This window comes from Pan troglodytes, chromosome 15 (genome assembly GCF_028858775.2).
Source record: "Pan troglodytes isolate AG18354 chromosome 15, NHGRI_mPanTro3-v2.0_pri, whole genome shotgun sequence".
Classification (NCBI taxonomy): domain Eukaryota; kingdom Metazoa; phylum Chordata; class Mammalia; order Primates; family Hominidae; genus Pan; species Pan troglodytes.
The window spans coordinates 22,421,276-22,442,907 of NC_072413.2; the positions used below are offsets into that span (position 1 = coordinate 22,421,276).

The following is a 21,632-nucleotide window of genomic DNA, read 5'->3' on the forward strand; positions in this document are numbered from 1 at the left end:
AATTAAGAGAGAAATTCAAATTGTTAGTATCCTTACAGCTTCATTAGATCAAAGCCCCACAGACCATCCATTCTCAGTAAGATATGCATTTACAATACAATTTTATGTTATCGAAATAATGTAAAATGTTTGTTGTACAGGCATACCTAGGAGATATTGTGAGTTCATTTCCAGACCACTGTAATAAAGTGAATATTGCATAAGGCGAGTCAATTTTGTTGGTTTCCCAGTGCATATAAAAGTTATGTTGTTTTTAGGCTGGGCACAGTGGCTCATGCCCGTAATCTCAGCACTTTGGGAGGCCGAGGCAGTGGATCACCTGAGGTCAGGAGTTCAAGACCAGACTGGCCAACATGGTGAAACCCCGTCTCTATTAAAAATACAAAAATTAGCCAGGTGTGCTGGCAGGCGCCTGTAGTCCCAGCTACTCAGGAGGCTGAGGCAGGAGAATCGCTTGAACCTGGGAGGCGGAGGTTGCAGTGAGCTGAGATCGCACCACTGCAGTCCAGCCTGAGCCACAGGGTGAGACTCTGTCTGGAAAAAAAAAAAAAAAGTTTTGTTTTGTTTTGTTTTGTTTTTTTGAGACAGGGTCTCACTCTGTCACCCAAGCTGGAGTGCAGTGGCATGATCTCAGCTCACTGCAGCCTGGACCTCCCCTGGCTCAAGCAGTCCTCCACCTCAGCCTCCTGAGTAGCTGAGACTACAGATGCCCACCACTACACCTGGCTAATTTTTGTGTTTTCTGTAGAGATGGGGTTTCGTCCTGTTGCACAAGCTGTTCTCAAACTCCTGGGCTCAAGCGATCCTCCCACTTCAGCCTCCCAAAATGCTGGGATTATAGGCATAAGCCACTGTGCCTAGCCATGAATGTTCTTAATGGCATCTGGAATGGTGAATCCTTTCCAGAAGGTTTTCAGTTGACGTTGTCTACAGCTATCAGAGGAATCACTATGGCAGCCGCAGTCTTACGAAATGTTTTTTTTTTTTTTTCTTTTTTCTTTTCCTTGAGATAGGGTCTTGCTCTGTCGCTCAGGCGCGGTGGTGCACTCAGCTCACTGAAACCTGTGCCTCCCCCTGGACTCAAGCGATCCTCCCACTTCAGCCTCCCAAGTAGCTGGGACTACCAGCACTCACCACCACATCCAGCTCGTTTTTGTTATTTTTTGTAGAGACGGGGTTCGAAATGTATTTCTTAAAGAGTAAGACTTGGCCGGGTGCAGTGGCTGACACCTGTAATCCCAGCACTTTGGGAGGCCGAGGCGGGTGGATCACGAGGTCAGGAGATCGAGACCATCCTGGCTAACACGATGAAACCCCGTCTCTACTAAAAATACAAAAAAGTAGCTGGGCGTGGTGGTGGGCACCTGTAGTCCCAGCTGCTCGGGAGGCTGAGGCAGGAGAATGGCATGAACCTGGGAGGCGGAGGTTGCAGTGAGCCGAGATCGCGCCACTGCACTCCAGCCTGGGCGACAGAGCAAGACTCAGTCTCAAAAAAAAAAAAAAAAAGTAAGACTTGCAAGTCAAAATTACTCCTTGATCCATGGGCTACAGAATGGACGTTGTGTTAGCAGGCATGAAAACATTAATCTCCCTGTACATCTCCAGAGTTTGTAGGTGACCAGGTGCATTGTCAATGAGCAGTAATATTTTGAAAGGAATCTTTATTTCTGAGGAGTAGATCTTAACAGTGAGCTTAAAATATTCTGTAACCCATGCTGCAAACATATGTGCTGTCATGCAGGTTTTGTTGTTTTATTTATAGAGCACAGCAGAATACATTTAGCATAATTCCTAAGGCCCTAGGATTTTCAGAATGGTAAATGAGGATTGGTTTCAACTTAAAATCACCAGGTGCATTATCTCCTAATAAAAAGAGTTAGTCTGTCCTTTGAAGCTCTGTAGCCAGGCCTTGACTTCTCTCTAGCTGTGAAACTTCTATGTGGCATCTTCTTCCAATAGAAGGCTGTTTTGTTTGCTTTGAAAATCTGTAATTTAGTGTAGCCACCTTCATCAATGATCTTAGCTAGATCTTCTGGATAACTCTCTGCAGCTTCTATATCAGCACTTGCTGCTTCACCTTGCATTTTTATGTTATGGAGGTGGCTTCTTTCCTTGAGCATTATGAACCAACCTCTGCTAGCCTCCTCACCACTCTCAGTCTTTATAGTATTGAAGAGAATAGGCTGGGCTCAGTAGCTCACACCTATAATCCCAGCACTTTGGGAGGCCAAGATGGAAGGATCACTTGAGGCCAAGGGTTGGAGACCAGTGTGGGCAACATAGTGAGTGTTGGCATGCACATGTAGTCCCAGCTACTTAGGAGGCAGAGCAGGAGGATTGCTTGAGCTCAGGAGTTTGAGACTGCAGTAAGACATGATCGTGCCACTGCACTCCAGGCTGGGCAACAACACAAGACCCTGTCTCTTAAAAAAAAAAAAAAAGGAGTTGGGGCCTTGCTCCGGATTAGGCTTTGGTTTAAGGGAATGTTGTGGCTGCTTTGATCTTCTATCCAGACCACTAACTCTTTCTTGATATCAGCAATAGGCTATTTCACTTTTGTATCATTCATGTGTTCACTGAAGTGTAGTACCTTTTAATTTCCTTTAAGAACTTTTCCTGGACAGGTGCAGCGGTTCACTTCTGTAATCCCAGCACTTTAGGCAAAGACAGAAGGATCACTTGAGCCCAGGAGTTTAAGACCAGCCTGGGCAACATAGTGAGACCCCTGTCTCTACAAAAAATTTAAAAATTAGCCAAACTTGGTGGCCTGCACCTGTAGTCCCAGCTCCGCGAGAGGAGGATCACTTGAACCGGGGAGTTCAAGGCTACAGTGAGCTGCGATCATGCCACCGGATTAGGCTTTGATTTAAGAGAATGTTGTGGCTGCTTTAATCTTCTACCCAGACCACTAAAACTTTCTCCATGTCAGTAATAAGACTGTTTCACTTTCCTGACAGAAAGTGACCCTGTCTCAAAAACCCCAAAAACTAAGGTATTCATGTACTAATAATATATTTTAGACTACTAGCAGTTACAATGAAAATAGAATCCATAGGAAAAAAATTAACTCTTAGGGCTTTATGGTCACAGGACATTTCTATTTTATTTATTTTACTTATTTTTATTTTTTGAGACAGTCTTGCTCTGTTGCCCAGGCTGGAGTGCAGTGGTGTGGAATGCAGTGGTGTGATCACTGCTCACTGCAACCTCAAATTCCTGGGCTCAAGTGATCTTCCCATCTCAGCCTCCTGAGTAGCTGGGTGGGTGCCACCATCCTTGGCTAATTTGTGTATATTTTGTATAGACAAGGTTTCACCATGTTGCTCAGGCTGGTCTAGAACTCCTGGGCTCAAGTGATCCTCCTGCCATGGTCTCCCAAAGGACTGTAATTGCAGGTGTGAGCCACCACACTGGGCCCAGAAACTATAAAAAATTAAATTTTTTGGCTGGGCACGGTGGCTCACGCCTGTAATCCCAGCACTTTGGGAGGCCGAGGCAGGCGAATCACTAGGTCAGGAGTTCGAGACCAGCCTGGCCAACATGGTGAAACCCCATGTCTACTAAAAAAAAAAAAAAAAAAAAGTAGCTGGGTGGTGGCGGTTGCCTGTAATCCCAGCTACTTGGAAGGCTGAGGCAGGAGAATCGCTTGAACCAGGAAGCAGAGGTTGCAGTGAGCCAAGATCGTGCCACTGCACTTCAGCCGGGGTGACAGAGTGAGACTCCATTTCAAACAAACAAAAAATTAAATTTTTTGAGTTACTTTTCTTGCAGAGAAATGTGATAAATGGTCAATAAAAGACTTTCAGGCATAAAAACATATTAGGATAAATTCTGTGAGGGAGTAGAATGGAAATATAATTTCTGATGTAAAATCTTGTCATGTTTTAATGGATAAAGGTGAAGTATCTAATCACTGTAGTATTTAGATTTCATTGGATACATTTGAAACAGTGATATAATGGTTTTATTTTGAAATGTCAGTATATAATACACTAGAAATTATGTCCTTTGCAACTATTTAAAACCACAATGAGACCAGGCATGGTAGCTCATGCCTGTAATCCCACCACTTTGGGAGGCCAAGGCAGGAAGATCACCTGAGGCCAGGAGTTCAAGACCAGTCTGGTCAACTTTACAAAATAAATATTGAAACAAGGTCTCACTCTATTGCTTAGGCTTGGAGTGCAATAGTGCCATCACGGCTCACTGCAGTGTCAACCTCCTGGGCCCAAGTGATCCTCCCATTTCGGCCTCCCAAGTAGCTGGAATTACAGGCACGTGCCACTATGCCCAGCTAATTTTTTAAATTTTTGTAGAGACGGCGTCTCACTATGTGAGACCAGCTCAAAGTGGTCCCAAACTCCTGTGGCTTCTCAGGCTGGTCCCAAAGTGCTGGGATTACAGGCATGAGCTACCACACCTGGCCAAAAAATAAAAAATAAATTAACCAACCATGGTGATACATTCCTGTAATTCTAGCTACTCAGGAGGCTAGGGCAGATGATCACTTGAGCCCAGGAGTTTGAGGCTGCAGTGAGCCGTGATAGCACACTGCATTCCAGCCTGGGTAAGCGTGAGACACTGTCTCAAAAAAAAAAAAATAAAACTTTAATAAATAAAAATGAGGGGAAGGAATTTTTTTTTTTAAGACGGAGTCTCGCTGTTGTTGCTCAGGCTGGAGTGCAATGGCACAATCTCGGCTCACTGCAACCTCCGCCTCCCGGGTTCAAGCAATTCTCCTGCCTCAGCCTCCAGAATAGCTGGGATTACAGGCGCCCGCCACCGTGCCCAGCTAATTTTTTTATTTTTAGTAGAGACGGGGTTTCACTATGTTGGCCAGGCTGGCCTCAGGCGATCCATCCACCTCAGCCTCCCAAACTGCTGGGATTATAGGCGTGAACCACCACGCCCGGCCTAGTTCAAAATTCTTTTATAGGGTTCGTTGAAGGTCACTATTCCAAGGTATGGGCTTTAGGATCTGGAAGGAATCTGATTGATTATCCAATCTGTCTTGATCAATTTATAAAGGAAATTGATTTACTGAGGACTGAAGAGGGTTCATTGATTTTCCTAAAGTCACACAGTTGGGCCCAGAACTCAGGTGTCCTTGCTTGCTCATTCCTTTCACTACTTCCACTGTGCTCTGAAATCCCACCACTGGTTTTGAGGAATGAGGAAGAAAGAAAAAGTGATCTCGAAACAGTTACTGACTAACAGGCACTCTCCGTGGGTAGGTAGTTCTCTGCCATGCTGTCGCCGCCTCAGCAGTCAGATTGGGAGGGCAGGCTTATATGGAGAGCCCCGAGGCCCAGGGTAGTTGGTTGGAGGATGGAACTTAAGGTTTCAATTGACTCCTGTCTGGCAATTGCCCTTTTAGGGTCTCCTCTACCTCTGTCACCTGGGAGTAAACCTAATCTTTAGGGATCTGAGGGTCAACGTGATCAACAGATGAAACCGCCAGTTTATACAGCAGCCCTGGGCCAAACTAGTCCCTTAGAGACCCTCAATCCAGACAGGAACTAGGGCAGAGCCAAGCTGCTGGGGTCACAGAGCACTGAAGTGGATACCCCTGCTGATCTGCCTCCCAAGGCCTACGATGGCCACAGTGCTGTGCACAGCCACCTTGCTGCATCCTGCTGTTGGTGGGCTCTTGTGCTCAGAACCCCAGGAGAAGGGCTAGATCACACTGATAAGGCTGACAGCTTTTTTTAAAAAACGACTTTCAAGGTTTGGTTATTTTTATCTTCATGACCTCTGATTTCCCTGTGGAGCAAATGGTAAAGTAGGGGTGGGTGGAGAGGGACTTTGGCAGACCCTGGCAGACTATGGACAAGGACAGCCCTGAACAGCTGGCCCTGAGATATGAACTGGAACATGGTTGGAGCCAAGAACACAAGACTAACAGGAAAGGACACAGACTGCTGTCAGGACACATACTACCACACACCCGAGGCCAGGACCCTGCTGACGTGGCAGACCTCCACCCTGGCCCCTTACTGCCCCCCGCCCCTCTCCCCCACCTGCCAGCTGCCAACAGGGCTCTGCCTTTTGTCTGCCACACCTGTCACTGCCTATCCTTGTCCGGGGGGGCCCCATCAGCCCCTCCTCAGCTGCCCAGCAAAGCAAGCAGTTAGTGGGGAGGGGAGGGAACATGGAGCGGGGGCCGGTGGTGGGGGCAGGACCGGGGGCCAGGGCCCGAATCCAGGCACTGCTGGACTGCCTGGTCAAGGTGCTGCTCTGGGTGGCCTCTGCCTTGCTGTACTTTGGAAGCGAACAGGCCGCCCGCCTTCTGGGCAGCCCCTGCTTACGGCGCCTCTACCATGCCTGGCTGGCAGCAGTGGTCATCTTTGGGCCGCTTCTGCAGTTCCATGTCAACCCTCGGACTATCTTCGCCAGCCACGGCAACTTCTTCAACATGTGAGTCCACTCAAGGCTGTGGGAGCCGGGTCCCTGCACTCTGGGATCCTAGCTCCCTTCTCCAGGCTTCTGTCCTCCTGCCAGTCTGAACACTAAAAATAGGCTAGGAGGTTGAGGAAAAGGTCGGGGGAGGGGGAAGGGAACAGAGCCCTGGGGTACAGGGGAAGTTGGGAACAGGACTAAAGAGGAAATATGGACCCTGGAATGCTGAATTGTCCTCCAAGGAGATGGCAAAGTTTAAATGACTGGGGACTGTAAAGGGCACGGCAAGGAGAGAACCAGTGATGATGTGTAGGGTTGGGGAGAGTGCAGTGATGGGAGCACAGACCAGGGTGGGAGATGGAGCTTGGGGTCTCAATAGTCTCCCTTCTTTGCCCACAGAAAATTTGTGAATTCAGCCTGGGGCTGGACATGCACCTTCTTAGGGGGCTTTGTGTTGCTGGTGGTGTTCCTGGCTACACGGCGCGTGGCAGTAACTGCCAGACACCTGAGCCGACTGGTGGTGGGGGCAGCCGTGTGGCGGGGAGCCGGCCGGGCCTTCCTGCTCATCGAGGACCTGACTGGCTCCTGCTTCGAGCCACTGCCCCAGGGTCTGCTGCTCCACGAGCTGCCTGACCGCCGCAGCTGCCTGGCGGCCGGCCACCAGTGGCGAGGCTACACCGTCTCCTCCCACACCTTCCTGCTCACCTTTTGCTGCCTGCTCATGGCAGAGGAAGCAGCTGTGTTCGCCAAGTACCTGGCCCATGGGCTTCCTGCCGGCGCCCCACTGCGCCTTGTCTTCCTGCTGAACGTGCTGCTGCTGGGCCTCTGGAACTTCTTGCTGCTCTGTACCGTCATCTATTTCCACCAGTACACTCACAAGGTGGTAGGCGCCGCAGTGGGCACCTTCGCCTGGTACCTCACCTATGGCAGCTGGTATCATCAGCCCTGGTCTCCAGGGAGCCCAGGCCATGGGCTCTTCCCCCGTCCCCACTCCAGCCGCAAGCATAACTGAAAGAAATAAAAGCCATCGGGCCTGGCTGTGGCTCCTCTCATCATTTGGTTGGGTCCTTGAAAGGGTGGGAAGAGGGTCTGGTAGTCACTAGGGTTCCCCAGCCATTCCTTGCTCTCATCAACCTTGAATGTCCTTCCTTATGCTTGACCTCCATCCCTCCAGCTGTCCTTTCAGTCTCCTAGTTTTTGCAGACTTCAGGCTATCTGGGGACTGAGACATCCAGGAATGGTGCTTCTAAGGCAGGTAATGCCCTTAGGTGTGGGCATCATTCTTGCTGAGCAGTTGCTCCATCTCCAGCCTGTTTGATTGTTTTTCCTGCCTTCTCCACTGAATCTCCACTCCCTCTCTTCAGGGGCCTACCTATCTGGGCACTCCTCTCAGGGACTTTTCCTATCCTGTCTTCCCCGTAGGGGGTCTGTATGTGCTCATCTATTTAACAAATGTTTATTGAGCTGAGCATAGTTCTATGCCATGTAAATAAGACAAGATTTCTGCTGTTTGGAGGCATATGAGCTAACTGGGGAAGGCAAATAATAGATCACACAAATAATAGCAAAACACTTGCACTGCATTTACTCTGTGCCAGACACTGTTCTAAGTGTCTGTAAGTTCTTAATAAAAGTTAACGCATATGGCCGGGCGTGGTGGCTCACGCCTATAATCCTAGCACTTTGGGAGGCCGAGGTGGGCAGATCACTTGAGGTCAGGAGTTCAGAACCAGCCTGGCCAACATGGTGAAACTCCATCTCCACTAAAAATACAAAAAAAAAAAAAAAAATTACTTGGGTGTGGTGGCGGGCGCCTGTAATCCCAGCTACTCGGGAGGCTGAGGCAGGAGAATCCCTTGAACCCGGGAGGTGGAGGTTGCAACGAGCTGAGGTTGCACCACTGCACTCCATCCTGGGCAACAAGAGCGAAACTCCATCTCAAAAAAAAAAAAGTTAACACATTTGGTCCTCACAACAATAAAAGTATGAGGTAGGTTGTACTGATCTTGATTGGCAAAAAAAAAAAAAAAAAAAATTGAGATAGTAGTGTTCCCATTGTACAGTTGCAAACACTGAGACACAGAGGTTAAGTAACTTGTTCACAACTAATAAACAGAGGAGCCATGATTACAAAGCTAGATAATATGGGTATATCATCTATCCTCTAAACCAGGAATTAGCAAACTTTGGCCCTCCTGTGGCCAGTTTTGTATGACCTGCAAGCTAATAATTATATATGTATTATATATATTTATATATTATATATATTATTATATATTTTATATATAATATTTATATATATAATATATATATAATTTTTTTTTAAAGACAGAGACCTGGCAGTGATGGCAGGGTAATCCCAGCACTTTGGGAGGCTGAGGCAAGAGGATCACTTGAGCCCAGGAGTTTGAGACCAGCCTGGGCAAGATGGTGAGACCCTGTCTGTATAAAAAATTTTTTTAAAAGGTAAAACATTTTTTACATTTTTATTTTTATTTTATTTTTATTATTTTTTTGGAGACAGAGTCTCACTCTGTTGCCCAGGCTGGAGTGCAATTCTGGCTCACTGCAAGCTCCACCTCCCAGGTTCAAGCGATCTCCTGTCTCAGCCTCCCGAGTAGCTGGGATTACAGGCCCCCACCACCACACCCATCTAGTGTCTGTATTTTTAGTAGGCACAGGGTTTCACCATGTTGGCCAGGCTGGTCTCGAACTTCTGACCTCAAGTGATCTGCCTGCCTTGGCCTCCCAAAGTGCTGGGATTAGAGGCGTGAGTCACTGTGCCCGGCCATTTTTACATTTTTTAATGGTTGAAAAAGCAAAAGAATAAGAATATTTTATTACAGGAGAAAATTACATGAAATTCAAATTCCAGTGTCTATAAAATGTTATCTCACCAAACTAATTCATTTACATATGGCAGCTTTCCTACTACAATGGCAGAGTTGAGTAGACAGACACTGTAAGGCCTATAAAGCCTAAAATATTTACTCTCTGGCCCTTTATAGAAAAAGTTGGCCAGACGCGGTGGCTCATGCCTGCAATCCCAGCACTTTGGGAGGCCGAGGCGGGCGGATCACGAGGTCAGGAGATCGAGTCCATCCTGGCTAACATGGTGAAACCCCGTCTCTACTAAAAATACAAAAAATTAGCCGGGCGTGGTGGGACGCGCCTGTAGTCCTAGCTACTCCGTAGGCTGAAGCAGGAGAATCGCTTGAACCCTGGAGGTGGAGGTTGCAGTGAGCCTAGATGGTGCCACTGCACTCCACCCTGGGCGACAGAGTGAGACTCCGTCCCCCAACACACACACATACACACACACACACACACACACACACGTTTGCCAAAACCTGGTTTAAATCAGTAAATTATCCTGAAAAAAAAAAAAAAACCACCTGGCTAATATCAGAGAGATAAATGCTATGAATGTACTAAAACAGGATGATTTGTAATAGATTTGGAGGGAGGTTCCTTATAGAGGATGATGAAAATAGTTCTCTCTGAAGAGGTGACATCTAAACTGAGAACCGAATGACAACACCCAGGGTAAGGGTGTTTTAGGCAAAGGGATTATTAGCAAGGGCAAAGGCCCTGAGGCAGAAATGAACATGACACATCTGAGAAACAAATAGCCCAAATATTTGCAAGTGTAATGAATGAAGGGGCAAGCAGTAGAAAGTGGACTTACAGGGGAGACAGGTGCGACAGCCTTTCGGATTTCATTCAAAGGTCAACAGGCAGCTGAGAAAGGGTTTTAAACCAGAGAGAGAGAGGCATGAACCCGCTGCTCCGTGAGAGTGGGTTATAGAATGGCACCTGCAGCCGTGGTCCAGGAGAGAGTTGGTCCAGGCTTGGATAAGGATGCTGCCAGCTCTGGTGCCGGTGTTGCTACAGGTGCGGAGGATGTCGGCAGAGCCAGAGGCCCACGCTAGCAAGGCTAGGAAAGACAGGCCAGGTCTTATTCCATCTCTAGGGAAAGACGGAAGAGCCCTAAGTAAAGCTTATCTGTCCCAGGCGGAGCAGGGGAAGAAGAGAGCAGGTGGGGCCGGGGCGCGGAGAGACTGGCTTGGGCTTGGCGATGGGAGGACCCGGACCCGCCGTCCTCAGGCGGCGGGCGGCAGGTGGCGGGAGGCGGGAGGCGGGGACCGGGCCAGCGGAGGTGAGGAGCCTGGAAGCTGGCCCTCGCGAGGCGGCGCGGGGAGGGTGGGTGAAGAGCGCCTGTGCGCGCTAGGGGGAGCCTCACCCGCCGCCCTCCTCTGCGGCACCGCCCCTTCCATGGCAGGGCTGACCCCGCCTCCTCCATCCGACCCCGCCTCCTCCAGCCCTCCCCGCCTCACTACCCAGGAAGGCCGAGCTGGGTGCGAGCGCCCTACCGCTTTCGCTTTCCCTTCGCGGTGCCCACTCCGCTCCTTGTGCGGCGCTAGGCCCCCCGTCCCGGTCATGGCCATGCTCAGGGTCCAGCCCGAGGCCCAAGCCAAGGTGAGCGCCGCGGGGTCTAGAAATGGCCCACTGGGGAGGCGTGGCTGGAGCGGCCGGGGGCATCCCCGACCCGCCCCCCAGGCTCCCACGCGAGTCGGGGGCAGTCGGCCGAGCTGGCGCGCCCGGAGCACCTGCGCCCCGGGGAGGGCGGCGACTGCTGCCTGCGGGGAGAGGCGAGGCGGCCGTGGTTCTGCGGGGTGAGGTGAAGCGGAGAGCTGGCGTGGAGGGGAACTCCGCTGGCCTGGGGCCGGGGCCACACACAGACTGGGTGCGGGACTGCCCCAGCTACCTTCTGGCCTTTCCCTCAGGGAGGGTCCCGGGGCCCACCCCATCCCTGTCCTACTTGCAGAGGGCTCTCAGCACCCCTCCTCACACCTGCCAGGCGACCCCAGAGATCTGTTCTCACGTGAACACTGGCCCTTCACCGCCAGGAATGTTCTCATCCCCCATATCCAGCCCCAGGGATACCCACTCCACTTTCCGTAGATCCAGGTCTGCAGAGATCCACCTCCTCCACCACCCCAACCCACCCTACAGGCATCCATCTCGCTTTCTTCAGGTCTGGCCTTAGAGGGATCCCCTCCACCCTTCCCCAGGTCAGGCCCTACATAACCCTAAGGGAACTGTCCTCAAATGAACTGGCCTTAAAGCCAAGTTTCTGAAGGGATGCGTGTGCCCCACAGGTGGATGTGTTTCGTGAAGACCTCTGTACCAAGGTAAGACATGCCCCCTCAGCGTGGCCTCACCCCTGCCCAACTCCTACTGCTCAACCCTGCCTCACTACCTAGGACGGGCATTTGATGCTGACTCCCATCCTCCTCCACCCCCACCTCACACACAGACAGAGAACCTGCTCGGGAGCTATTTCCCCAAGAAGATTTCTGAGCTGGATGCATTTTTAAAGGTACCGCGGCTGGGCAGGGAGCTAGGGAGTAAAGGCCAAGAGAAGAGTCTGGGGGCTGTGAGAGTGAGGTGAGAGGAACTCCCTCACCTCCAGCCCTCCTCCCACCCTACACCAGGAGCCAGCTCTCAATGAAGCCAACTTGAGCAATCTGAAGGCCCCATTGGACATCCCAGTGCCTGATCCAGTCAAGGAGAAAGAGAAAGAGGAGCGGAAGAAACAGCAGGAGGCAAGCTGGGAAGACCTGGGAGAAGGGATCCAACCATGGGGGTAATCAACCTTAGTCCTGACTCTCATGAGCTCCTCTCTTTCTGCAGAAGGAAGACAAGGATGAAAAGAAGAAGGGGGAGGATGAAGACAAAGGTACTTGAAACCACAATGGTGGGAAGAGACTTGAGTCCCACTCACAGGAGCTCCTCCCACGGATATCTTTCCAGTCTCCCCTTCACCCCTCACACAGGCTCAATCATGTGACTGACCCATTGCTCACTCTCTAGGTCCTCCCTGTGGCCCAGTGAACTGCAATGAAAAGATTGTGGTCCTTCTGCAGCGCTTGAAGCCTGAGATCAAGGATGTCATTGAGCAGCTCAACCTGGTAAGCCCTCCCCCTTAAACTCTCAGGCTTCAAGTCAAACCATTCTCCTCTTGGTCCCTGCCATTTAGGGCCTGGCACTTGCCAGGTTTTAGCAAGAGAGGGCACAGCAAGTGAAACCAGAAGTCCAGGCCCTGGGGCTCAGGATAGACCTGGCACGCCTCCACCCAGTGTGGGGAGGGAAGCAAGGGAGAATATGAAACTGGGAGTTGGGTAGAGGGCTGATGTGGCATTATGCCATTCCCTCTTCCCAGGTCACCACCTGGTTGCAGCTGCAGATACCTCGGATTGAGGATGGTAACAATTTTGGAGTGGCTGTCCAGGTGAGAGCACTGCCCCACTTCCCTGCTTTTTTCTAGTCCATGCTTCCTTCCACTTTCCCCCTTGCTTTTTTTCCCTAGGAGAAGGTGTTTGAGCTGATGACCAGCCTCCACACCAAGCTAGAAGGCTTCCACACTCAAATCTCTAAGTGAGTGACCACCCATGTGCACACTGTTTTTGTTTTGGGAGACCTCCTTCTTCTACTCCATACACACTTCTCCTTCCACAGGTATTTCTCTGAGCGTGGTGATGCAGTGACTAAAGCAGCCAAGCAGCCCCATGTGGTAGGTGAGGCCCAGGTCAGGGTGCATGGGGGAAGGACACATGTAAGGTCAGGCCTGACCCGAGCTTCCCACAGGGTGATTATCGGCAGCTGGTGCACGAGCTGGATGAGGCAGAGTACCGGGACATCCGGCTGATGGTCATGGAGATCCGCAATGCTTATGTGAGGAGGCGAGGGCAGGGCAGGGGTGGGCAGAGGCAGCTTTCCCAGGCCACCCACTCCCTGACCCTGCAGGCTAGGGGTTAAGGGTGACAAAGCTCAGCTTCTCCACAAGGCTAGAAATGGGGCACAGAGCCACTGGAGGCCTCTGACTGACCTCTACTCCCTGGCCCTGTAGGCTGTGTTATATGACATCATCCTGAAGAACTTCGAGAAGCTCAAGAAGCCCAGGGGAGAAACAAAGGGAATGATCTATTGAGAGCCCTCTCTCCCATTCTGTGATGAGTACAGCAGAGACCTTCCTGCTTTTTACTGGGGACTCCAGATTTTCCCCAAACTTGCTTCTGTTGAGATTTTTCCCTCACCTTGCCTCTCAGGCACAATAAATATAGTTATACCACTGCCCATCAGCCCAAGTCTCTTTATTGGAACCGGGCCCCGCTGGCCCTGTCTCAGGCATTTCCATTTCCATTAGTGGGACCAACCCACTGGGTGATTTGAGTGTTGAGCCGCTGGTTGGTCCAGTCCTGCTGGATGTCATCAAGGTGGCAGTCAAAGTCCACAAGGTGCTGGTGGGCCCGATCTTCCAGTAGAGCTCCCACCATCTGCCGTGACTCTTCCCAGTCCCTCCACATCACTCTGAAATAGTAACCCCCATGGAGGTCAAACAGCAAGTAGTGGGTCCAGACACAGACTTAACAGAGATTGGGTCTAGAGAAAGACCCTTGGGGCAGGGCCAAGGACAGAGGAGACCCAGGAGCCTTGGGCTTCTAAGAAGAGGTAGAGGGAGTGGGGTACTCACAAGTTCTTATCCTTAGGGACCCAGCGGAGACCTTGGTTCTCCAGGACGATGACCGGGGGCACACGAGGCTGAGGCACCAGTTTCTGATTATCCAACTGAGTGGACAAAGATGGGCAAGTGAGAGTTTCAAGGGTCCCCCCACCCTACTTGCTTTTCACCTCCCCACCCAGAAACCCAAGCCTCACCATAATAAGTACTGCATCAGGGAAGAATTCTGCAATTCGCCCAGCAATTTTCAAGGCCAGGGGCCCAGGGCTGTGTAGAGGGAAGATCAGAGGAGTGAGGAGCCAACTGTGGGCAAAACCCATCCATTTGAGCTGGGCCTCCCAGGTCTCATAGGTGTGGGCGCAGCTGTGGCCTTTCCCTGTAGGTGGCCTGCGGGGATCGGGCCTGCTGGATGCTTGATGCACGACTGCTTGATGCTTGAGTGCTGTGGGAGACAGGTGCTCAGATATTGCTGGTGAGAGTGGAAACCAAAGGTGGTCTTTTTGGAAGGTAATTTGGCATAACCATCCAAATTGAAACTGTATACATACTATACATATGCTGACCCAGAAATTCTACTTATAAAGAATTTACGGTAATCATAGGACAGTGTCTGTGATAAAACACTGGAAACAACCTCATTGTTTAAAGTATTAAATAAATTAGAGTACATTCATATTCAGACTATATAGCTGTTAGGGAAAGGTAGATCTTGGTGTGGAAATGGGATGATGTCGAGTATTTATTAAGTGAGGGAGAAACGCAAATTACAAAACAGTACCTCTAATTGCTTCATGTATATGATTTATATATATATATATAAAATTGTCTTTTCCTATATGTGTATATATAAGGAAACTGCCTTATTTTTGAAGTTGCTGGTTGGGATTTCTCTGTTCTTTCAGCCCCTGGGGGACACCTCAGTTAAAAGCAAGATCAGTCTGTTGGCCGAGAGTGGTGGCTTACGCCTGTAATCCCAGCACTTTGGGAGTCTGAGGCGCGTGGATCACCTGAGGTCAAGTTCTAGACCAGCCTGGCCAACATGGCGAAACCCCATCTCTACTAAAAATAAAAAATAATAATAAATTAAAAAAATAAAAAAAATTAGCCGGGCATGGTGGCGCTCATCTGTGATCCCAGCTACTCGGGAGGCTGAGGCAGAAGAATCGCTTGAATCTAGGAGGTGGAAGTTCCAGTGAGCCGAGATTGCGCCACTGCACTCCAGCCTGGGAGACAGAGGGAGACTCCGTCTCAAAAAAAAAAAAAAAAAAAATTAGTCTGTTGATACACAGTTGTCCTCCCCGCCCCAACGGCACTCCAGGGCAGGGCTCTGTCCTATTCATCTTTATATTCCCTCACTCCAGTACCCAGCATAGTGCCTGGTGTAAAGCCCCTGCTCCTAAGCGTTTGATGAAGGAAAGATAAAAGGAACGACCTTGGTTCATCTTGTGCGCCCCCGCCCCGCCCACCGCCCCACGCATCCTCGCCCTCTATTCCTCCAATCCCCAACCCGCCATAATCCTTTCCTTCTTCCTCTGGCTACGCCACTCACCTCTGATCGTTCACAGCTGCATTGGCATGGTAGTAACCAGCCACCACCAGACCGGCCTGTGCTCCCCACACATCCACCTGTCGTAGGAAAGGGGCCATCAGTAATTAAATTGTGCCGCTGGCTTTGTGGATGCGCACTGCTGCCAAGGGACCGGGGATGAACTTGGGCTGGGGTGTTGGGTGGGTTCGCGGTGGGGGATGGGCATCCAACGGAGGCACCTGGTTGAGGGCGACCTCCAACATGACGGACAGGGCCAGGTGGCTGTGGAAGAGGGGCACACAGTCGGTGAGGCACAGGCATTCTCCAGACCGCGGCGCTGGCGCCAGAAACAGCCCGTTGACTGCGGCGTGTGGGTACCGGGCAGCATGCAGGCACATCTTCACGTAGGCCAGGGCCGAGATCTCCACCTCCCCCATGGCGAGCGAGGCCTGGACGGGAAGCAGCAAGCCGGATTAGTACCGGATTAGGCGAGTCGGTGCCTAGCTCGCGTCCGAGAAGCTCCCTCCAGCGCTTCGGCACGCTCTTTGACCCTTCCCCGTGCCCTCTCACTTCGGTTCGGCGACAACGCTAACTCGACTCGCAGGTAGCCCGCCGGCTCCCGGCGCCCTGGGTCCGGGAGTCCGCCCCCGGCCCAGCCCAGGAGGAGGTCCCGATTGCATCCGAGCCCCGCCTTCCCGCGCCCCTAGCTGGCGGCCGCGACTCTGCGCCTGCCTGGGAGACAGACCAAGCTGCAGCTCCCTGCAGAACTGGCTCCTGGAGTCCCGCCCACGTGGTGCTCCTTGATAGGGCTAAAGGCTTTCAATTTGTCCAATCAGCGGCCGCGCCCCAACGTTGCCCCGCCTTTGTCTCCAGCGGACTGGAAAGAACCCACCATTGTGAAGCACAGAAAATTGCCCGCACTCTTATTGGCTAGGTTCCCCGACTTCCGCTCTCGGTTGGTGGTTGGCTTTGCCTGTTACCTGTGTTGCCCACTACCACCGGCTCCGCGGAGCCCCGAGGATGGAGCGCTAGTCCGTAGCCGGGTGTCCCGGAGCGCTGCGGGCAAAGCAGACCGCCTTGCGCCTATTATGGGACGAGTGGCTTTGTACTCTAGATCGGCTCTGTCACTTACTAATGGGCCGTGTTGCCTTCGCGACTGCAGGTTTTCTTGCCCTTGGTTTATCTTTTGCCCATGTTCCTTTAAGGATTTAATGAGATATGTATGGGGGCAGGCTTCCAGCCTGTCTAGTGCTTCGCAGCACATTCTTATCTCATATTTTATGACAGGATAAGTCCCTGAATTAAAGAACAATCCCATGGAGTTTACAGCAAGATCACAGCAAAGGAACCCTTGTCTCTACCACCAGCCCAGGGCTGAATCTTGAAAAGCAGAGATAAAGACAGTGATTGGCTGAAGGGGGTATGGGGGAGGACAGTAAGAAAAACTTACAGATTCATCCTTCCCATAATGTCCTGCGATGTATTTCCTTCACCACAGTGTCTTGGAAGCATTATTTTTTCCCCTCCTAGCCCTTAAGAAGGAGTCCAGGCCCGGCGCGGTGGCTCACGCCTTGTAATCCCAGCACTTTGGGAGGCCGAGGTGGGTGGATCACCTGAGGTCAGGAGTTCGAGACCAGCCTGGCCAACATGGCGAAACCCCGTCTCTACTAAAAATACAAAAAAATTAACCAGGTGTGGTGGCACATGCCTGTAATTCCAGCTACTCGGGAGGCTGAGGCAGGAGAATTGCTTGAACCCGGGAGACGGAGGTAGCAGTAAGCTGAGATCGTGCCATTGCACTCCAGCCTGGGCAACAGAGCAAGACTCCATCTCAAAAAAAAAAAAAAAAAAAAAGGGTGTGGGGAGTCCAATCATTCATCCGTAGTTCTCCATAGTTCTCCCAGTGAAACCTTATTCTCCTTCTAGGCTTTTCCTGAACTGATGAGGATTCTTTCTTTCTTCATTCCTGATGTTGACCACAGAACTTTCCCCTTGTCTATCCAAAGCCTGATTATTCCCATAAGGGCTCTGTGCAAATGCCATCTCTTCCAATAATTCCTGAGACCTCTGGATGAAAATAATACTGTTACATTCCAAAATACAGGTTATCTGCATGGCTGCCATGGCATGTAACAATCCCCACCCTAGGCACTCAGGGTGCAGGACTTGGACTATAAACCCAATGGAGAAGATAGCCCTTCAACCTCTGTGACTTTTCTAAAGCTACTTTCCCCCCTTTTTGCCTTAGATGGAAACAGATACGCAGGAGAAGAAAGAAGGTAAGTGAGATAAGAGGTGACTAGGGAAGGGGAGTGGCACATTGACTACTGGATGAGAAAGGGCCTGAATCCCCTCTTTCTCACAGTCAAGATTACAGTGGGCATCTAAGTCATCTTTGTCTTTGTGACACCCACCCCTTCCCACCACATTCATCTTCAGGCTGGACATAGGTGCCACTCAATAAATGCTTTTTGAATGAATGACACACGCCAGAAGGGAATCCACACAACATATAGATCATTTATTTTCCTTCTAGTCCTGGGTTCAGTACATAGATGGCTTTTCTTCACCCTTTGGGTTGACAATTTTCTCCAGGTTGCTGCTGATGATATGATAAAGCTCAGCCTGGGAGAAGGCCAGAGTGCAAGAGTCAGGTTCTTAGCCAATCCCCTGCCTGCCCCCACTCATCCACCTCCCCTAAAGCCTTACTCCACACTCACATAGAAGGCCCTCAGGTCCAGCACCATGGCCCTGAGCTCCCCATAGGCTGCCTCATCTCGCTCATGCACCAAGGCCCGGTAATCCATCTGCAATGTGGGAGGCAAAGCTGAGTCAGTCCCATGGGAGGCTGGGACATGAGTCTGGTTTCCTTTTATAGGAAATAGGTTAACTTGAGAATGAACCCCTTCTTAGCACCAAGAAATAGGATCCCAAAGGACTGAGCAGAGAAAAGGGTCAAGGTTGTTGAAGCCCAAACCAGTTTTTCTAGGCAATGCTTTTAGCTTAATATTCTCCACATTGGGAAAGTCACAAACAAGACAAGGAGGACTTCTTCCTCCACACCTCCTCGTCCCACCCCCAGCTAAAAGGCTGGTGGACTATCCACTCACTACATGAGTCTCCTTGGAGGCCTTGGCCACAGCATCCCCACGTTCTGAGAAGTACCTGCCAGAAGCAAGGGAATACCACAGGAATGAGTGTTCCAGGAGATGTACTCCCTCAGACCCTTCCCAAAGTCTCCCATCATCCTGATAGGGCTGCCCAGCTCTGGGGGTCCCAAAGAAATGCTCCTACTGCCCCCAATGCTGGTCCTCCAGCTGCCCTCACTTGGAAATGGTTGTCTGGAAAGCTTCCACTTTGGTTTTGACGGCATTCACCCTCTCCAGCACCTTCTCCTGTGGTGACACGGGAGGCAAAGACAACACTTCATGTCCTCCCCATTTCATACACTATCTTCCTCCTCCTCCTGGTTCATGTCTAGCTCACCCCCCGAGGCTCTCCCCACTCTAAGTATCTTCAGTTACCCTTTTCTTACCTGGATTGCTACCCCAAAATCATTTCCATCTTCAATCTTGGGGATCAGGTGTTGGATCCATGTAATCACCTATGTTAAGAGGTATCATGTAAGAATCATTCAACAAACATACTGAGTTCTTCCTATTACTGTCACTTCCTAAAAAAAGTTATATTTAATTGGGTACTTATTACATACCAGGTACTGTGCCATGTGTTTATTTCATGTAATCATCGCAGCAACCTTCAGAGATATGTATTTATTGTACCCATTTAACAGATGAAAAAACTGAGTCACAGAATGTCTAAGTGACTTACTTAAGGCTACCAGCTAGGTAACTGATAGAATCACGATTTGAACCTAAGTAGTTTCTCTCTAGGGTCCAATTTTTTTAAACAATTCACTCACTATATCATACCACCTCTACTATGAACCCAATACAGCAGTAGGTTCTGAGGTTACAGAGTGGATACTGCACAGTCTCTAATTTTGGGGGTACCGTTGTGATAAAAGAGGTCTAACAGAACGAGGAGAACAAAGAGGATCTAAGCCCAAGGCACAGAAGGAAGTTCTCTTTTTCAGGACTAGGTCTCTGTATGAAGGACTTGTATCTACGGAGGAGTCCAGGGCCTCACCTTGTGTGTCTTCTCTTTCTGCTTCCCCCATTTCCCAGGCTTACCAGAATGCATTTCTCTTTGAGAGTCCAGACTTCTGGCTTAACCAGGGCAAGCAGGGACAGGACTTTCTCATTCCCAGGGAGAAATCCACACTTAGGGACTGTGAGAAAGAGGGGATTCAGGCCCTTTCTCATCCAGTAGTCAGTGTGCCATCACCCCTTCCCTAGTCACCTCTTATCTCTCTTACCTTCTTTCTTCTCCTGCTTATCTGTTTCCATCTAAGGCAAAAAGGGGGGAAAGTAGCTTTAGAAAAGTCACAGAGGTTGAAGGGCTATCTTCTCCATTGGGTTTATAGTCCAAGTCCTGCACCCTGAGTGCCTCACCTCATCATCCTTGGGTGGAGGGTCTGGGATGGGGATGTCCAGTGGGGCCCGGAGGGAAGTCAAGTCAGCCACATTGAGGGAGTCCTCCTGCACAGAGCTCACTGTCAAGGGCTGCCCAGCCTCTTCCCTTCATCCTAGGTCACAGCCTTCCCTCCATACATCCCACTTGCACTCTGCCTCCCAACCTAGGCTCATGCCTCATGCCATCCTAATGTTCCTAATCCACTATTTGAAACTATTCTCTGCATGCTGAATCCAGTTGTTAGCTAGAGAGGGTGGGCAAAGGGGATAGAGGACATAGGATGGGGCAGAAGGGGCCCACACTACTCACTTGCAAGAGCTGATTCAGGTATATGATTTTCTGTGGCAAGAATCTGTAGAGGAATTCCTCAGCCTGTGGGTTACATTGCAAGGGAGGGGAATCACAGAATATGCTCAATGAGATGTCTGACAAATGGAACTGGAAGGGCCTTTGGAAATCACTGGGTCCAAGACTTGCAAATGAGGAAACTGAAGACCTGAAAATGAAAGGACTTGCCCAAGCTGGTAAGTGGCAGAACCAAGGTTAGGACTGTGATATTCCTGCTTTGGAAGCCATGGTTTTTTTCCTCCACATCAAAAGACGGGAGAAGTGCCAGAAGTCGGGAGAGTCATAAGAAAGGTCAGATTAAAGGTAGCTATCAATAATTCCGGGGTTACTTTGGGTGAAGGCTTGGTAAGGGAAGTAGGGTTAAGTCTAGGGTGACTTGGGGGGGTCATTCTGAGAGGCTGTTATCCTCAAGTATTGGTCCAAGATTCTGGGTCAAATCGCTCAAATCCAGAGACTTACCTCCTGGAAAAGATTCTGCCTGAAGACCTCCACCTACACAGAGAGCAGTACCCGGATGTTGGTTAAGGGTCTGGGTTGTCAAAAGCTTCCACCCACAACAGGGTGCCCTCGAACTGTGGCTCAGGCCTTTCTCACCACAACCTAGTTTTCCCTGGAAGCTCCTGCTCACTGCAGTCAGAAGGCAGGAATCTGGGAATCCCCGAGAAGTGAAGGCACTAGCGAGATTGGGGGAGTTCTCTGGCACTGCTTTGGTCCCCTGAACCACCCAGCTTGGCCTCCACCCAAGAGGGTTCTATGACCCCTTCCTGGCCTCCGATTCCCCATTACCTGTTTGCGGGCTTCCCCGCTCAGGCGCACCCCACACGGCTTGGCCATGCTGCTTCAGTCGCTAGATCTCTGGTCTCCCGGCTAGTCGCCCGGGCTTTCGCTTTCACTCCCCAGGTCCAGGCCCGCCCCCCTCAACCCCGCCCCCTTTCTTCTTTCCGCCCCCCCTCCTCCCCCTGGCAGGCCGCAAGCAGTAGGTAGCCCCTCAGCCATTCCCAGCCAGTTGCCACTAGGAGAGGCGGTGCTGGCTGGGTCACAGCCCAGGGGCTGCCCGAGGGAGGGGCTAGGGTAAGTGGGACCGCGGAGACTGGAGCGGGGGCTGTCCCTCGGAGAGGGGCGGGGCTTATAGCTAGGGCCAACTGGAAGTCCAGGGTAAGAGAGGTGGGAGTATGGCAAAGGGGGTATTCAGTGGCGGGGCTCCCACAAGAAGGCTCGACCGCAAGTAGCGGACGGAGAGAGATCAGAGCGAGTGGGAGGGGCAGCCAGAGGGAGCGCCTGGGGTGGAGAAGGACT

At 50.8% G+C, this 21,632-nt stretch overlaps 4 protein-coding genes across 13 annotated transcripts; 2 read left to right on the forward strand and 2 right to left on the reverse strand.

The window, feature by feature from the left end:
- Positions 1-6,151: 6,151 nt before the first annotated feature.
- Positions 6,152-7,437, forward strand: FITM1 (fat storage inducing transmembrane protein 1). The gene is made up of 2 exons (XM_522807.7): positions 6,152-6,417; positions 6,799-7,437. Exons 1-2 carry the CDS (start codon positions 6,152-6,154, stop codon positions 7,409-7,411), a joined length of 879 nt encoding a protein of 292 aa, XP_522807.5. The 3' UTR covers positions 7,412-7,437.
- A 3,261-nt stretch (positions 7,438-10,698) lies between these two features.
- On the forward strand, positions 10,699-13,539 carry PSME1 (proteasome activator subunit 1). Of its 2 annotated transcripts, XM_509864.9 has the most exons (11): positions 10,699-10,878; positions 11,562-11,594; positions 11,720-11,782; positions 11,898-12,008; positions 12,097-12,142; positions 12,277-12,374; positions 12,626-12,694; positions 12,773-12,840; positions 12,922-12,976; positions 13,051-13,137; positions 13,313-13,539. In XM_509864.9, exons 1-11 carry the CDS (start codon positions 10,840-10,842, stop codon positions 13,391-13,393), a joined length of 750 nt encoding a protein of 249 aa, XP_509864.5. In that variant the 5' UTR covers positions 10,699-10,839; the 3' UTR covers positions 13,394-13,539. The 2 variants fall into 2 exon arrangements, with proteins under 2 accessions (XP_509864.5, XP_009425837.3); XM_009427562.5 differs by lacking the exon at positions 13,313-13,539 and having other exon boundaries at positions 10,706-10,878; positions 13,051-13,289.
- Positions 13,540-13,541: 2 nt separating this feature from the next.
- Positions 13,542-16,919, reverse strand: EMC9 (ER membrane protein complex subunit 9). 8 transcript variants are annotated; one of them, XM_009427561.5, is made up of 6 exons: positions 16,903-16,919; positions 15,692-15,901; positions 15,474-15,550; positions 14,122-14,191; positions 13,937-14,031; positions 13,542-13,773 (listed from the first exon to the last, which is right to left on the reverse strand). In XM_009427561.5, the coding sequence occupies exons 2-6, from the start codon at positions 15,887-15,889 to the stop codon at positions 13,587-13,589; spliced, it is 627 nt and encodes a 208-aa protein (XP_009425836.1). In that variant the 5' UTR covers positions 15,890-15,901; positions 16,903-16,919; the 3' UTR covers positions 13,542-13,586. The 8 variants fall into 8 exon arrangements, with proteins under 8 accessions (XP_009425836.1, XP_063649345.1, XP_001167788.1 ...); XM_063793275.1 differs by lacking the exon at positions 16,903-16,919 and adding an exon at positions 16,023-16,228 and having other exon boundaries at positions 14,122-15,171; XM_001167788.7 differs by lacking the exon at positions 16,903-16,919 and adding an exon at positions 16,023-16,221.
- A 1,033-nt stretch (positions 16,920-17,952) lies between these two features.
- PSME2 (proteasome activator subunit 2) lies at positions 17,953-21,506 on the reverse strand. Of its 2 annotated transcripts, XM_001167654.8 has the most exons (11): positions 21,123-21,506; positions 20,796-20,828; positions 20,298-20,360; positions 19,967-20,053; positions 19,831-19,861; positions 19,646-19,743; positions 18,988-19,056; positions 18,780-18,847; positions 18,563-18,617; positions 18,173-18,259; positions 17,953-18,077 (listed from the first exon to the last, which is right to left on the reverse strand). In XM_001167654.8, the coding sequence occupies exons 1-11, from the start codon at positions 21,168-21,170 to the stop codon at positions 17,997-17,999; spliced, it is 720 nt and encodes a 239-aa protein (XP_001167654.1). In that variant the 5' UTR covers positions 21,171-21,506; the 3' UTR covers positions 17,953-17,996. The 2 variants fall into 2 exon arrangements, with proteins under 2 accessions (XP_001167654.1, XP_016781409.1); XM_016925920.4 differs by lacking the exon at positions 20,796-20,828.
- Between the last annotated feature and the right edge of the window lie 126 nt (positions 21,507-21,632).